The sequence below is a fragment of the Lepidochelys kempii genome, chromosome 6 (assembly GCF_965140265.1).
Source record: "Lepidochelys kempii isolate rLepKem1 chromosome 6, rLepKem1.hap2, whole genome shotgun sequence".
Taxonomy (NCBI): domain Eukaryota; kingdom Metazoa; phylum Chordata; order Testudines; family Cheloniidae; genus Lepidochelys; species Lepidochelys kempii.
Genome location: NC_133261.1, coordinates 19,582,874 through 19,600,621, shown reverse-complemented (window position 1 = coordinate 19,600,621; position 17,748 = coordinate 19,582,874). Strand labels below are relative to the sequence as shown.

The 17,748-nt window shown below is 45.7% G+C and overlaps 1 protein-coding gene across 2 annotated transcripts in view; it reads left to right on the top strand.

The window, feature by feature from the left end:
* LOC140912510 (NACHT, LRR and PYD domains-containing protein 12-like) overlaps positions 1 to 17,748 on the top strand; it is a 181,199-nt gene that overhangs the window by 66,272 nt on the left and 97,179 nt on the right. For both annotated transcript variants that reach the window (XM_073346997.1, XM_073346998.1), the window contains exon 5: positions 17 to 187. In XM_073346997.1, the coding sequence (XP_073203098.1) occupies positions 17 to 187 (171 nt within the window). The remainder of the gene's footprint in view (positions 1 to 16; positions 188 to 17,748) is intronic.

Sequence of the window (17,748 nt, the reverse complement as noted above, 5' to 3'; positions counted from 1 at the left end):
TTCCTCTCTCCTGCAGCTTGTGGAAATGTCGTCTCACAGGCGCTTGCTGTGGGGATCTCGCTGCTGTTCTCAGAACCAGCCAGAGCCTGACAGTGCTCAACCTGGCTGGTAATAAACTGGGAGATGCCGGAGTGCGGCTGCTGTGTGAGGGACTGAAACACCCGAACTGCAAACTGCAGAAATTGGAGTAAGTAACATTTGGCCTCCTCGGTGTATTTACAGGTGTCCTCTGGGTAAAGTGCTTGACGCAGTGAGAGATGGTGGAGGGGAGGAGATTTTTTTTCTCTCTGTTCCACTCTGATGTTTCTCGGGGACTGAGAGTCACCTCGTTACTCTAGTAGTAGCTGGGTAAGAACCAGGATCCAAATATTCAGGACAGCTCCCTGAGCTCCTCAGAGACTTTCCTTAGTAAATACAGAGTGCCTTTGCCTACACTCTGTTATACTGAAAACCATCATTTGTTATATTCATAGCCAGGGTGATCCCGGCCTGCTGTGATGTTCCTTTTCACCTCCAAGTGGTTTTGATCATTTGCCATGGTCTTTAGTGGTTTTCCATTGACTGTTATGGGATGTGGCAAGGGTAGACAACACAGTGTTCTGTAGATACGTTACATGTTATACTCGATGAATAAATATCCTGTAAGATGTGTTTGTTCTACTGAGTTTGTCTGGTCTTAGGTGAGAGCTGTTTGCAAAGAACAGCGGACCCTTTGCCAAGGCCGCTCTGTCACACCAACCCCATTTTCTTTTCTCTTATTACACCACCTCCAACTCATGCTGACCCTGGTGTTGTTCCTGGCAAGGGTTTTAGCGAATAGGTGATCTTGGATTTTGCTCTGACCATGACCAGGCCAGGGCTCAGTCTTTTCCTCTCTCAGAAGCAGTTCTACAGCCGAGTTCTAGCTGTTGAGAACACTCTGCTCCAATGCTCTGGAGTCTGAACCTGGGCATCTCCAGTGAGATTGTCCCTGTGGAGCACAGTTGATACTATGTCTGCTACAGGCCATTGGCCTTGGCAAATAGCAATAACACAACTCCGCACCATACCTCTAACACTGCACAGCCACACACAAACATGCGTACAGCCATGCCCAAGGGATCCCATCACCTCTGGTGCTTAACCTGCTCAGAGGAAATATAATCACATATTTTCCACCGCCACGTCCCTCTGCACTGTTTTAGCACAAGCACTTGCAAAACAGCTGCAGTCGTGCAACGAGTCTTCTCCCAGTGATGTTCCAGACTGTCCCTGCCCATCCTTCCATGAGCATTTTGATAATTCAGAATCACTGGACTCAACACAGGGAACTTTAGGGGAAATGTAAGGGCCTGTGATGTGCAGGAGGGCAGACTAGATGAGCTAATGGTCTCTTGTGGCCTTAAACTCTATGAAGCTCATTCTGTCACCTGCCAAGCTGCTCACTGGAGTTAGTTGCAAAAATTCATAATTTTGGTTCAAAAATGAATGAAGTACTAAACAAAATATTCCAAAGAGAATTGCTTCCATTTTTCAGCAAGCTGTGCCACTCATATTCCTGCTGCATGCCAGCCCCAGAGTAGGTGAGGGGAGACTAGTTGGTCTCTGCTTGGCCTGGCCCCAAACACCCACCCCTCAGATTTACAAAGACACAATGAATGAGAAATACAATGTTATAGCATTAGTACTTCAAACACATGTCAACTTAAAAAAAATATTTGCTGCATTGGGAATTCTTGTGCAAAAATATAAAATGCTACAACATGGCCGTGCTAACTAACCCCTGATTTACATGCATGAGCACAGACACCCCACAATGCATAATGGCTGCCTGTTGACAGCATCTGCAGCAATTTCCACTCTCCTGAGATGTGTTAAAGAGAACACAAGGCATGGTAATGAATTAACAAATTAACACCCGGATGAACCTTACCCTCTGCATTCCTCCACCCCAACTAAATCCTCTTTTCTATGGTTCTCCATCACCCACTGATTGGTCCCATCCTTCCAGCCCCAAGGAAGTCCACCATAGAAGGTGGGGAAGAACTTTGGTGAGCATTCTCTGAGCTGCATGGAGGACCCCCAGGAATATCCTTCCTTTGGGCCCAGAGCACTCTCATCTCTAGCTCCTAAAGGAAAACACTGGATAGAGAGAAACTGAGTTTAGCTATAAACATGATTGAAGAAATGAATTAAAAGTAAATTAAATCCAACTCCTCACCGCCCTAACCACCAACCCTCAAAGCTGCTGGTGCTCTTCATGATCCACTCTGGGCCTTCAGGCTCAGCACATGTTTTGGGGTGGTGGGAGTGGCAGTAGAAGCTGCTGACCCTCTGTCATGGCGTCTATAAGTGTGAGGGTGTTGCTGCTCACAACACATTTGCAGCTCCTTGTGCAGGTCACAACCGTTTAAAGCAGGCGCAGCAAACCAAAAAGAGTGACTACATGTACACAAAAACTATAAGCTGTAGACATTATGCATATGCTCCAGGAAGCAGCGCGAGGAAATGCAGGATAGGTGCAACAACCCCGAGGCCTGCAACTATACTCCTAGTGAATGTAGTTCTGTCATAAATATAAAGGGAAGGGTAACCATCTTTCTGTATACAGTGCTATAAAACCCTTCCTGGCCAGAGACGAAACCCTTTCACCTGTAAAGGGTTAAGAAGCTAAGGTGACCCCACTGGCACCTGACCCAAAATGGCCAATGGGGGGACAAGATTCTTTCAAATCTGGAGGTGGGGAGAACAAAGGGTTTGGTGTGTCTGTGTGATGCTTTTTGCCGGGAACAGATCAGGAATGCAGATTCACAACTCCTGTTAAGTTAGTAAGTAATCTAGCCAGAAATGCGTTAGATTTCCTTTTGTTTAATGGCTGAATGGAATGTATATTCCTGTTTTTGTGTCTTTTTGTAACTTAAGGTTTTCCCTAGAGGGATTCTCTATGTTTTGAATCTGATTACCCTGTAAGGTAGTTACCATCCTGATTTTACAGAGGTGATTCTTTTACCTTTTCTTTAATTAAAATTCTTCTTTTAAGAACCTGATTGCTTTTTCATTGTTCTTAAGATCCAAGGGTTTGGGTCTGTGTTCACCTGTACAAATTGGTGAGGATTCTTATCAAGCCTTCCCCAGGAAAGGGGGTATAGGACTTGGGGGGATATTTTGGGGGAAGACGTCTCCAAGTGGGCTCTTTCCCTGTACTTTGTTTAAAACGCTTGGTGGTGGCAGCATATGGTTCAAGGATAAGGCAAAGTTTGTACCTTGGGGAAGTTTTTAACCTAAGCTGGTAAGAATAAGCTTAGGGGGTCTTTCATGCAGGTCCCCACATCTGTGCCCTAGAGTTCAGAGTGGGGAAGGAAGCTTGAGAAGTACATTGTGTGCACCCAAGATAGAACTGCTAGTGTGGATGCACTGCATTATTGCAGCTACCAGTTCAGTCACACTGATGCAAGTTGCAATGTGGAGTTCTCGTACCCTATTTAGGGTCTTGACAATTAGTACGAGGACTTTGAATTTAGTCTGGAAGGGAATGGGAAACCAATTGACTTGGTGGAGCATCAGAGAGAGGGGCTCACATCAGCCACTGTTGCTTAAAAAAGGAACTGCTGCCACCTGAATGTGGTACTTACCTCCCCACCCGGGACATGATTCGTGTCAGTCTAACACTATTCACTGAGGTCTAGCCATTGCTTGGCAACACTTGTGGTTCAATATTAAAAGTATTTAAGAGACCAAATAACCAAGCTTAGGTTAGTTTATTAATAGGGGACAAAGCAGTACAATACGAAAAGGAGGCATACATACACTCTTTCTGGGAACCAACTAATGTCTCAGCACATTCACCTTACACACAAGTTGTGCTTCAAAAATATGCATCCAAGATAGCACAGCATGGTTATTTCCAAATTAGAAGGCACTGAATATGTCACCCAGGGCTAGAAATCACCAGTCAGCTTTCTTAACTTTTCTTCTTGTATCATCGTGTATCTTTCTCTTTCTTTTGAATACTACACTGTAAGAGCTACGAAGGCACTACCCAACCTGTACTGGGCTGTACAATGGATGTATCGTGCCTTCAATTTGTTTTATATTTGCTAATGTCAAAAGCTATCTTTTGCCTTGTAGAGTACACATATTTGAAGTGAAGCTGGAAGTACTACCTCCTGTTATGGTAGCCGGACACTTCCATCAGTAGACCTTGTTTTCTGTTGCTTATAACTTTGCTAACCTTAACCATTTTGACTTAAATTTTCCATGCTGGGTGTCTGCTTCAAGCCGGATATTTTTGTGAAATTTCAGCCTAAATGGTTCATCCATTTTCATCCATAGGCTAGGAAAACACGCTCCTTTCCCCCAAGTAATTCTAGTGAACTTTGCAGTGAGAAGCTCTATCATCCCCATGCTTTGGTGCAGGAATTTAAAATTTGGCAGGGGAAGCATTTCTGACAGGGATGTGCCTATTTCTGTTCCTGTGAAAATCTGCCCCAATTTTCAAAGTTATAAGCATTTGAAAAATCTCAGTCTCGATGCTCAGTGGAGACTTATTTCAGATTTACAGCTAGAATCTCCAAAGCTCCCTTCTTCACTGAGCATGTTCCACCATGGGGCTCCAGAGGGCTGAGTCAGCCCTGACTGGGACTGCTGGGGAAATCAGGATTGGATCGGGGGATCCTGACTTCCGTCTTGAGGGGTGGCACTCTCCAGTCAGAAAGGGGTTAAAGAACTCATCAGGGCACATTCACCCCCAACCTGGCACACCTGTGAGACCTATTGCACCTGGAGAGGGGTGGCTCCTTGAAAGAGAGGATCACAGCCCAGTGCAGGTTGGCAGGGAACCTGCAGAAGAGATTCTGCTGCCTGAACCCTCTGGAGAGACAGAGGAACCATCTTTACTCTGCTTTGCTTTTCATTAGAGCCCAGGTGCTCATCCTTGGCCTCTGACATGCAGGGTGTTAGGAACCCAGTCCTCTTCTCAGAGACTATTTATCTTTTACCTTGCGAGGGACAGTGGGGTGAGCCCAGACTGTTTTGTGGGTTGCAGGATTATTTTCTTTGCTTTTTTCTGTCTTGGACTGTGGCCATGCCTTAAAGGAGGAGAAGACACCTCCCAAAGACTGACCGCTGGAGACCTCACCCTGCACTCCAAACCAGTGCTATAGTGACATCTCCAGCCAGAAAGGGAGCTTAGGGATGAGAGAGGTGCCCACCCTCACCTCACAGGCGTTATGTAGAGGTAAAACCTGTGACAGAGTTTGAATAGGAATCACCAGTTTGCTCAGAAATTTCACACTTTCCGCCCAGACAAGGACTTAGCCAAACAGTTCCATCTATTTCTCATCTCCAGACTGGATCACTGTAATTCACTGCACCTAAGACTCAATCTAACACTGCGTATGTTCCAGCTGATTGAAAGGAACTCTCCACCTCTTCTGTGGTTTATGTCACTATGACCATATCAGGTCAGTGCTCCAATCCCTCCATTAGCTGCCAGTCAGTTTCTGTTGCCAATTTAATGCCCTGGTCTTAAACCTCCATGAAACTCCAGAACCAAGCCAAGGACCAGAGTTGACTCCCAGCCAGTAAGAGCAGACAGAGAAACAGCTTGATGGACACTGATGTAATTTGTCTACCTGCTACAAGTTGTCTCTCTCGACATTCTCTTCCTTGTGCTGATTGGCTGTTTCTTGCAAATCTGTCCTTTCCCCTCCCCTCATGGTCAGTGCACCTCAGCCTCTTTCCATGCTCCCCTCTTTCCTCCCTCCCTTCTTTGTCCCCTTCCATTCCTATCTCTTTTCATTTAGATAATCCCCACCTAGCAACTCCCACCCAAAGAATTATGGAAAACCCAAATGCAAAGATTCACCCACCTTCCCCCCACAACAAAATAACAAACAAAAGGTCACTATTGCACTGTTCATTCTGCTTGTGTGTTCTGTCCCTGTCCCCTCCCTTTTGTCTGTCTTGTCTAATTACATCATAAACTCTTCAGGAGAGGGACTAGTTACTACTCTGTACAGCTCCTAGCACAATGAGGCCATGTTCTTGGGTGAGCCCCAGGCACTACTACATTATGTGATTACATCATTCCCATGCCAATGTTGGCACACTGGGTGTAAACCAGTCTCTTCCATTCCCCTCTGTCATCTGCTGCTGCTTCCATTTGCTCTAAGGTGTTGAGATGGACTATTCTGCCCTCCCTGCTAAGGCTTCTGCTCAAGGTTTCTCTTGGGCACCCTTGTTTTCTCACAGAATTTGATTTCCACTTGATGACTTCATGTGGGAGTCTGTGTTGGTATCTGGTGTACATGCCCCAAATATGTTCAGTGTGCCCTCAGATTGTGTTGGAAATGAGCTGCTCGTTGGTGATTTCTCAGATCTTTTTGTTGATGACGACGTCTTTCCAACCAATGCCAAGAATCTTTTGCAGGCACTTATTTTCGAAGGCATCTAGTTTTCTGAGTAAAGCTTCGTAGCTCTCAAGCTCTAGCAGCCTTATGTTGACACTGAGATTATGTTTGAAGATTCTCAGTTTTATTCTGGTGCTGAATATCTTTGGTTTCCATACATTGCTGAGTTTAGTAAATGCCTTTCCTATACTATTCCTGTTAGGGAAAAAGGGTTCCCCTCCCGTCTAGGGTTAGGAGGGTAGCCTTCCCTGGACTTCTGTATTAGCCAAACAAAACACAGAGTCTTGGCTCTTTGATAAAGTGAGGCACTTTATTGCTAGCAAATACGACAGCTGAAGGGCTCACCAATTCCTTTTCAGAGGAAAATGGTGAAGCCCCGAACAAAGAACAGGGATGAGCTTTTATAGCTTGGTTCAACATACATTGTGATATCTCTTCCAGTTCGAACCGGTTAACCCAGTCTGTTTGAAGTTCTGGGGTAGGTAAGAGCATGGAGGCTTATCTGTATAAGGAATTCTCTCCCCAAAAGCAGGGAGTGCAGGTTACACACAGTTCACATTCTTTCTATCCATAAACAAAGTAGAAAGGACAGATAAGCATAGAAAAAAGACAGCAGCGTAGCTTTACACGATTATAGGGTCGCTTTCTGGGTTTTTTTTCCCTATCATTCCTATACAACCGCATTTGCTCCAAACCCTCAGACAGTGACAAATACCTACAAGATCTTTATCAAGCATTCCTAAAACTACAATACCCACCTGGGGAAGTGAGGAAACAGACTGACAGAGCGAGACGGGTACCCAGAAGTCACCTACTACAGGACAGGCCCAACAAGGAAAATAACAGAATGCCACTAGCCATCACCTACAGCCCCAGCTGTACTTCTAAAACTTCTCCAGAGCATCATCTACGATCTACAACCTATCCTGGAAAATGATCCCTCATTCTCACAGACCTTGGGAGGCAGGCCAGTCCTCGCTTACAGACAGCCCCCCAACCTGAAGCAAATACTCACCAGCAACTGCACACCACACCACAGAAACACTAACCCAGGAACCAATCCCTGTAACAAACCTCGTTGCCTACTCTGTCCCCATATCTACTCTAGTGACACCAGCGTAGGACCCAAACACATCAGCCACACCATCAGGGCTCATTCACCTACACATCTACTAATGTGATATAAGCCATCATGTGCCAGCAATGCCCCTCTGCCATGTACATTGGCCAAACTGGACAGTACCTACATAAAAGAATAAATGGACACAAATCAGACATCAGGAATGGTAACATACAAAAGCCAGTAGGAGAACACTTCAATCTCCCTAGACATTCAATAACAGATTTAAAAGTAGCCATCCTTCAACAAAAAAACTTCAAAAACAGACTTCAAAGAGAAAGTGAAGAGCTACAATTCATTCAGAAACTTAACACCATTAATTTGGGCTTGAAGACGGACTGGGAGTGGCTTACTCACTACAAAAGCAATTTTCCCTCTCTTGGTATTGACACCTCCTCACCAGTTATTGGGAGTGGACCTCATCCACCCTGACTGAACTAGCCTTGTCAACACTGGTTCTCCACCTGTAAGGTAACTCCCTTCTCTTCATGTGCCAGTATATTTATGCCCATATATGTAATTTTCACTCCATGCATCTGAAGAAGTGGATTTTTTACCCACAAAAACTAATGCCAAAAAAATCTGTTAGTCTTTAAAGTGCCACCGGGACTCCTCATTGTTTTTGTGGCTAGAGACTAAGACAGCAACCCCTCTGATACTTTCCTATACCTGATGTCACTTCCTTCTGGAGCTATCTGATGGTCAATGTGGTGCTTCTGAGATAAGAAAGTAGAACAATTTGTCTGATATTTTTGAATTCTAATGTGCTGTTACTGCTTGACCTCTGGGGTTCAAGGATATTTGCTTTAGCATAATTAACTCGGAGCCCTGCTTAGCCTGCTATTTTTCCCAAGTTGTCTGACTTTGTAAATTTTTGGGGCTGTTGCTCAATAGCGTAATATCATTAGCTAAGTCTCGGTCTTCCTGGCATTTGCTGTCTACCTATCCTAGACTGGTGTTTGTGTTACTAATACACTTCTGCATTGCTGCATCTTGTGCTTGTGTCTTTCAGTCCCAAGCCCAGATAAAGCGGGGAGGGTCGAGTGCAAGGCTAAACACGTCGTCTCGTAAAAACACCTCACCAGTTATAGAAACAGAACCAGGCTACCATTCCGGTAAAAATGAACACTGCTTCCCCTTTGTGCTTCAGGAAGGCTCCTGATGAAAGCCAGTCTCTGGAAGCCAAGTCCCTGAAAAGTTGGATGCTGAAAGCAAGAAAACGCTTCAGGGCTGGTTACTGGTATGTGAGAACAATGTTTCACACATCAACGATCTTGCAGATCATGAGAGTTATGGACAAGTATAGACTTGAAATCCTGGGCATCGGTGAGAGCAGATTGAGAGATGTGGATAAGAAGTGCTTCAGGCAAGAGAAGAAATATCTGATTTATTCAGGGCGTAGTGACAACAAGCACTCAGAGGGAGTAATTCTCATTATAACAGATTGTGCAGAAAAATCACTCATCAACTGGGAACCTACTAACCAGCGCATCATAGACGCCAGACTCCAGGCCAGATTCCTAAAGTTGTACAGCACTGTGGTCCAATGGAGGAACAGAGCAATGAGGATAAAGGTGAGTTCTGCTACTGTAATACAAATAATAATAATAATACGGCTCTAACTCCAGTAACATGAAGGACCAAATTTTGATCTGTGAACTGCTGCGATTGCTGGGCTCCTCTGGGACACTGCCATTCACAAAGCCCAGGACCAAGGATGTGAGAGCTGGGAACAAAGCATTCTCGGCCTCATCAGAGCCATCTCTGTCTAGGCCTAAACCCAACTGGATATTGCAATGGACAGGTGAAGCTGGATGCAGTTATTCAGTAGTTTCCTAATCAGGTTGCTAGAAGGAATGTTATGGCATTGTGTACGCTCTGGAGAAGGTACGCCCATACGTTTGGGGATGGTGTTTCCACCTGCAGACCGACCATGCTGCACTGAAGTGGCTTCATACCATCAAGGAAAATAACAAGAAACTTCTTCGGTGGAGTTTAGCTCTTCAAGATTTTGATTTTGAAATTCAACACATTTCAGGAGCTTCTAACAAAGTGGCTGATGCACTCTCCCATGAAAGTTGCCCAGAATCAGCTGGGTAAAAATGTCCCTGTATTCTAAGTCATTTTAGCCCTTGAAATGTGGAAAATACTGTCTAGTCTTCATGTAATTGGTAGTAAAATTAAAGGTGCATATATCTTATTAACTCTGTTTTCTCCTAGAGCTCCAGGAAGAAATCAGAGCCAGTGTGAAACAGGCTGTCCAGCACCGTCTGTGATTTGAGGGGCATGTCATGAATATAGGGGGAAGGATAGCAACCTTTATGTATGCCAGCCCATTCTGTAGCATAAAATCCCTCCTTGGCAGCTGTACTGGATTGCCTTACCTGTAAGGGGTTAAGCAGTTGAAATGACCAAGTTGGCACCTGACCAGAAGGACCAATGAGGAAAGAAGATAATTTCAAATCTGGGGGGGAAGGATTTGTTTTGTTGTTCTGTGGGTTGTTCTCTCTCTGGACAGAGGGAAATGCCAGCAGGCACACTATCTCCTAAAACCATACCTGGAATAATCCATCTAAAACCACAGGAACTGTGAGTAGGGCAAGGAAATGTGTTTGGTTATCTCTTGTTTTGGCTTGTGAATTTCCCTATGCTAGAGAAGTATTTCATTCCTGTTTTTGTAACTGTGAAGCTGACCCCAGAGGGGAATCCTCTGTGTTTTAAATCTTTTTATTACCCTGTAAAAGTTACCTTTCATCCTGATTTTTCAGGTGTGATTCTTTTACTTTTTTTCTTTACAATAAAAGTTCTTCTTTTAAGAACCTGATTGATTTCAGTGTCCTGAAGACAAAGAGTCTGGTTGTGCTCACATTGCTGAAGCAACTGGTTGGTATTTTATTCTCAAGCCTCCCCAGGAATGGGGGTAAAGGAGCCTTGGGGGATATATGGGAGGATACGGATTCCAAGTGACCCTTCCCTGAATTTTTGTGTAAATCACTTGGTGTTGGCAGCAATACCAGTCCAAGGACAAGAGGGGGAATTTTGCCTTGGAGAAGTTTTAACCTAAGCTGGTAGAATATAAGCTTAGGGGGTCTTTCATGTGGGTCCCCACGTCTGTATCCTAGAGTTCAGAGTGGGGGGATTTACCCTGACAGAAGTCAAGATTAAAAACAAAGATTTAAGTTTGTGTGAAGGGTTTTTTTTTAGCTTACATTATAAAATATTTGCATGATGGATCTTGTTTCACCAACTCTGACTGGAAGCCAAAAGCTCTGGCCATTGAGCGACCAAATTTGGTGCTTGTACAGAAACTCTTCCACAATTTTAGGCCCACTTTACCAGTTAATGGGCTCCCTGCATCTCAGTGTTCATGACCAGATACAGCATTGATTTGGTCAAGAGAACCTCCATATGCTTCTCCTTTAATCATGATTTGTGGCCCAGCAGTTGGATGGTCCAAATGATGCGCCTCAGCTACTGTCATGTGCAGAAACAGAGTCTACTGTCTGGAAAACCACCTATCACAGGACCTGGGTGGCTCTGTGGATGTGTTATGGTAATTGCATATGAGTACCACCCCTGGCACTGAGAGTCCAAATCCAATCAGGGGCAGAAATCTGAGGTAAAAGAAGCAGGCATATTGCTCCAATCTACATCTATTACAGGGGGATTTTAATTTTGGGGGAACAGAATCGGAGTATGGCAGAAAATGCAGAAGGTGCTGAAACTATTGTGTGAAAAAAAGCCACACAAGCAAATGCTCGCTTGGAGAGGAGGGTGATTGGGGTGAAAGAGTAGGTGGGAAGAGGGTTAAGGCTCAGATAATGGGGGTCTAGGGGCACAGGGGAATGTGTGTGCCACATTGGTTTGTGTGTGCCACAATCTGGGTTTCCCCCAATCTATGTACAGGGTCATGACCTCCCCCCTCCTTGCTCCCCTCATGTGAACCAGGTTCAGGGGGGGGTTGCTTTTCCAGGGGGGTCTGAGCCCCTCTTCCTATTCCTTATGTGACTTGGGGTTCCTTGTCCCCCTGGTGGTGTCTGAACTCTTCTCCATGCTCCTGTGTAAGTGTGAGGCTCTAGGGGGCTCCCGACCATCTATGGGGTGTGACCCCCATCACTGCCCCCTCATTTGAGCCAGGTTCTGAAGGAGGATTGCCTTTCTGGGGTATCTGAGCCCCTCTCTCTAACCCCTCCATGTAATCTGGAAGTCACTGTCCCTTTGGTGGTATCTGAGCCCCGCTCCCTGTCCCCCACCTCTCCATGTGTGCTTGGCTCTGGGAGTCGGTGCCCATCTATGGGAGTCTGACCCTCATCCATTCCCACCTCAAATGAGGCGGGTGCCAGGGGGCTTGCCTGTTGTGGGTGTCTGAGCCTGTTTCCCTACCCCACATGTGAGCCAGGATCTGGGGAAGCCCTGCCCTCTAGCTTAGAACAGGCCTGCTCAGAGCATGCACCAAGAACACATGTCTGAGACAGGTGGAACACCCACAGAAATGAATGGAGCAGTTCACATGTCTCAGAGCTATTTTTTCAGGCTGTCTTCATCCCCAGAGGTTATTCTCTTTCAGCTGACAACATCTCATTGAGATGAATGGGCCACTTACCACCCGTCTGAGCCTTCAACTTTGAGGTATGAAACCCACCTTGAGTAGAAATTTGAGAATGAACTGTCAATGTCTGAGAAAAACTTAAGGTAAACGCCCACACAACCTTAACTCTGCCCTCTCTGAGTGATGTCGCAGAATGCCCATAACACGCACACTTGCACGCTGCCTTTTCATTGTGATGGACAGGTGCTACCTGCCCTTGCCCTACACTCAAACACTGAGCCTACTCCCCGGAGAGAATGCCACACTTGTAAAATTTAACAGCCCCTTCATACCCTTTTACAATCCCTTCAGACTTACACACAGGTTACTACCTCAACCTATACTTTCCCCTACCCATCATTAAATCCACAGACTGCTCTCCTATCCCACCTCACCACTGACAATAGCCATCGCACCCAGTGCCCTGCTCCTGACACAACCTCCACAATTCTACACTGGAATGATGCAGACTGGAACCTCGTGGTTCACATCCTCTTTCTTTTGAGAATACACACAGAGGAGACTCAGACGCAGATCCCCTCATATCAGGGTCACAGCTCTATGATGACACTCCTCAAGCTAATCCATAGATCTCCTCATATCACAATCACAGCTCTTCCAAGCTGCTTCAACTTATTCCTGAACCATTCAGTACAGTTACACCTAACATGGTGAATGAATCTGTAGGGGACGCATGTAATTCCCAGTGACTATTGACAGCTCCAGCGGGCAGAGTTAAGGTTGTGGGGGTGTTTACCTTCACTCTGTATTTCCTGGTTTTCTGAAGTGTGAGAAGGGCATGAGCTATCACTGGGCAACCTTAACTCTGAATTAAACAAGATTTTTGTCATTTAATTATTAGTGTATTACAGTATTGCTTAAGTACCCCAGCCACTATAAGGGCCTCAGTGTGTTAGGCACTGGACATGTTGTATTGGAAGGTGTCACCAGGCAGTTCTGTTATAGTCTTCCAAGTTTTTTTTTATCATGTAAGCAAGGTTTTAGTATTGGGGTGACATGTGTTGTGTTAGTTTTATTGGGTTTTGCAAGATTTGGTGGAGATGCAGTTTTGGGGAGGCGGGAGCTGTGCAAGCAGCCAGAGAGTTTGCTGTCTGCCTTGTGCTCTGATTACAGTCTATTCTGGAGACAGGTTTCTGCTTGGGAGTTTGGTGTTGGACTGAGTTCCTTGAAGAGTAGACAGCCCTTTATGCTGTGTGACCGTCTCATTCCAGGACAGACAAAGGGAAGGGGAAGGAATATTACAATTCCCATTTTTCAGATGAAAAATAGGGACTCAGAAAGATGGAATGACTTTCCCGAGGTCACTCAGGTAGTGTATGGTAGAGCCAGTAACTGAACACAGATCTCCCAAGTTCTCATCCAGGGCTTTAACTGCACAACCAGACTGTCTTGTGCAGGGAGCTGTGCTCATTCTTGTGTTTCTCCTTTCCAGAAATGTGCCTTTTTTAAAATGGATATCGTCTCTCTTTTCTATGGTTAAGGTTTTTAAGGCAGAGCTACTTAATAATCAGAGTGCCTGTCAGAGTTCCCTCCCCACTCTGAACTCTGGGGTACAGATGTGGGGACCCGCATGAAAGACCCCCTAAGCTTATTTCTACCAGCTTAGGTTAAAAACTTCCCCAAGGCACAAATCCTTCCTTGTTCTTGGATGGGTACTGCTGCCACCACCAAGTGAGGTAGACAAAGATTCAGGAAAAGGATCACTTGGAGTTACTGTTTCCGCAAAATATTCCCCCAAGCCTCTTCACCCCCCTCCCTGGGGAGGCTTGAGGATAATCTACCAACCAGATAGGTAAACAAGGTGAGCACAGACCAGACCCTTGGGTTTTTAGGACACTAAAAACTAATCAGATTCTTAAAAAAACAGAACTTTATTATAAAGAAAAAAAGTAAAAGAAGCACCACTTTAAAATCAGGATGGAAGGTAATTTTACAGGGTAATAAATGATACTGGCAAGAATGACCTTGAGCGGATCACTGCAGACTACGTGGCTCTGGGAAGGAGGATAAAGGAGTATGAGGCGCAAGTGGTGTTCTCGTCCATCCTCCCCATGGAAGGAAAAGGCCGGGGTAGGCATCGTCGAATCGTGGAAGTCAATGAATGGCTACGCAGGTGGTGTCGTAGAGAAGGCTTTGGATTCTTCGACCATGGGATGGTGTTCCAAGAAGGAGGAGTGCTAGGCGGAGACGGGCTCCACTTAACGAAGAGAGGGAAGAGCATCTTCACGAGCAGGCTGGCTAACCTAGTGAGGAGGGCTTCAAACTAGGTTCACTGGGGGAAGGAGACCAAAGCCCTGAGGTAAGTGGGGAAGCGGGATAAAGGGAGGAAGCATGAGCAGGAGCATGTGAGAGGGGAGGGCTCCTGCCTCACACTGAGAACAAGGGGCAATCAGCGGGTTATCTCAAGTGCCTATATACAAATGCACAAAGCCTGGGAAACAAGCAGGGAGAACTGGAGGTCCTGGCAAAGTCAGGGAATTATGATATGATTGGAATAACGGAGACTTGGTGGGATAACTCGCATGACTGGAGTACTGTCATGGATGGGTATAAACTGTTCAGGAAGGACAGGGAGGCCAGAAAAGGTGGGGGAGTTGCACTGTATGTAAGGGAGCAGTATGACTGCTCAGAGTTCAAGTATGAAACTGCACAAAAACCTGAGAGTCTCTGGATTAAATTTAGAAGCCTGAGCAACAAGGGTGATGTTGTGGTGGGAGTCTGCTATAGACCACCGGACCAGGGGGATGAGGTGGACGAGGCTTTCTTCTGGCAAGTCGCAGAAGCTACTAGATCGCACGCCCTGGTTCTCATGGGCGACTTCAGTTATCCTGATATCTGCTGGGAGAGCAATACAGCGGTGCACAGACAATCCAGGAAGTTTTTGGAAACTGTAGGGGACAATTTCCTGGTGCAAGTGCTGGAGGAACCAACTAGGGGTGGAGCTCTTCTTGATCTGCTGCTCACAAACCGGGAAGAATTAGTAGGGGAAGCAAAAGTGGATGGAAACCTGGGAGGCAGTGACCATGAGATGGTCGAGTTCAGGATCCTGACACAAGGAAGACAGGAAAGCAGCAGAATATGGACCCTGGACTTCAGAAAAGCAGACTTTGACTCCCTCAGGGAACTGATGGGCAAGATCCCCTGGGAGAATAACATGAGGGGGAAAGGAGTCCAGGAGACCTGGCTGTATTTTCAAGAATCCTTATTGAGGTTACAGGGACAAACCATCCCGATGTGTAGAAAGAATAATAAATATGGCAGGCGACCAGCTTGGCTTAACAGTGAAATCCTTGCTGATCTTAAACACAAAAAAGAGGCTTACAAGAAGTGGAAGATTGGACAAATGACCAGGGATGAGTATATAAATATTGCTCGGGCATGTAGGAATGGAATCAGGAAGGCTAAATCACACCTGGAGTTGCAGCTAGCGAGGGATGTTAAGAGTAACAAGAAGGGTTTCTTCAGGTATGTTGGCAATAAGAAGAAAGCCAAGGAAAGTGTGGGCCCCTTACTAAATGATGGAGGCAACCTAGTGACAGAGGATGTGGAAAAAGCTAACGTACTCAATGCTTTTTTTGCCTCTGTCTTCACGAACAAGGTCAGCTCCCAGACTACTGCACTGGGCAGCACATCCTGGGGAGGAGGTGGCCAGCCCTCTGTGAAGGAAGAAGTGGTTCGGGACTATTTAGAAAAACTGGACGTGCACAAGTCCCTGGGGCCAGATGCGTTGCATCCGAAAGTTCTAAAAGAATTGGCGGATGTGATTGCAGAGCTGTCATAAATATAAAGGGAAGGGTAAACCCCTTTAAAATCCCTCCTGGCCAGAGGAAAAATCCTCTCACCTGTAAAGGGTTAAGAAGCTAAAGGTAACCTCGCTGGCACCTGACCAAAATGACCAATGAGGAGACAAGATACTTTCAAAAGCTGGGAGGAGGGAGAGAAACAAAGGGTCTGTGTCTGTCTGTATGCTGCTTTTGCTGGGGATAGACCAGGAATGGCGTCTTAGAACTTTAGTAAGTAATCTAGCTAGGTATGTGTTAGATCATGATTTCTTTAAATGGCTGAAAAAGGAACTGTGCTGAATAGAATGACTATTCCTGTCTGTGTGTCTTTTTTGTAACTTAAGGTTTTGCCTAGAGGGATTCTCTATGTTTTGAATCTAATTACCCTGTAAGGTATCTACCATCCTGATTTTACAGAGGTGATTCCTTTACTTCTATTAAAAGTCTTCTTGTAAGAAAATGGAATGCTTTTTCATTGTTCTAAGATCCAAGGGTTTGGGTCTGTGGTCACCTATGCAAATTGGTGAGGATTTTTACCAAATCTTCACCAGGAAGTGGGGTGCAAGGGTTGGGAGGATTTTGGGGGGAAAGACGTGTCCAAACTGCATTTCCCAGTGAACCCAGTTAGAGTTTGGTGGTGGCAGTGGAGATCCAGGGACAAAGGATAAAATTAATTTGTACCCTGGGGAAGTTTTAACATAAACTGGTGAAAGTAAGCTTAGGAGGTTTTCATGCAGATCCCCACATCTGTACCCTAGAGTTCAGAGTGGGGGAGGAACCTTGACAAGAACCATTGGCCATTATCTTTGAAAACTCATGGCGATCGGGGGAAGTCCTGGATGACTGGAAAAAGGCTAATGTAGTGCCCATCTTTAAAAAAGGGAAGAAGGAGGATCCTGGGAACTACAGGCTAGTCAGCCTCACCTCAGTCCCTGGAAAAATCATGGAGCATGTCCTCAAGGAATCAATTCTGAAGCACTTAGACGAGAGGAAAGTGATCAGGAACAGTCAGCATGGATTCACCAAGGGAAAGTCATGCCTGACTAATCTAATTGCCTTCTATGATGAGATAACTGGTTCTGTGGATGAAGGGAAAGCAGTGGACGTGTTATTCCTCAACTTTAGCAAAGCTTTTGACACGGTCTCCCACAGTATTCTTGCCAGCAAGTTAAAGAAGTATGGGCTGGATGGATGCACTACAAGGTGGGTAGAAAGCTGGCTAGATTGTCAGGCTCAACGGGTAGTGATCAATGGCTCCATGTCTAGTTGGCAGCTGGTATCTAGTGGAGTGCCCCAAGGGTTGGTCCTGGGGCCGGTTTTGTTCAATATCTTCATTAATGATCTGGAGGATGGTGTGGATTGCACCCTCAGCAAGTTTGCGGATGACACTAAACTGGGAGGAGTGGTAGATATGCTGGAGGGTAGGGATAGGATACAGAGGGACCTAGACAAATTGGAGGATTGGTCCAAAAGAAATCTGATGAGGTTCAACAAGGACAAGTGCAGAATCCTGCACTTAGGATGGAAGAATCCAATGCACCTCTACAGACTAGGGACCGAATGGCTAGGCAGCAGTTCTGCAGAGAAGGATCTAGGGGTGACAGTGGATGAGAAGCTGGATATGAGTCAACCGTGTGCCCTTGTTGCCAAGAAGGCCAATGGTATTTTGGGGTGTATAAGTAGGGGCATTGCCAGCAGATCGAGGGACGTGATCGTTCCCCTCTATTCGACATTGGTGAGGCCTCACCTGGAGTACTGTGTCCAGTTTTGGGCCCCACACTACAAGAAGGATGTGAATTAGAAAGAGTCCAGCGAAGGGCAACAAAAATGATTAGGGGACTGGAACAC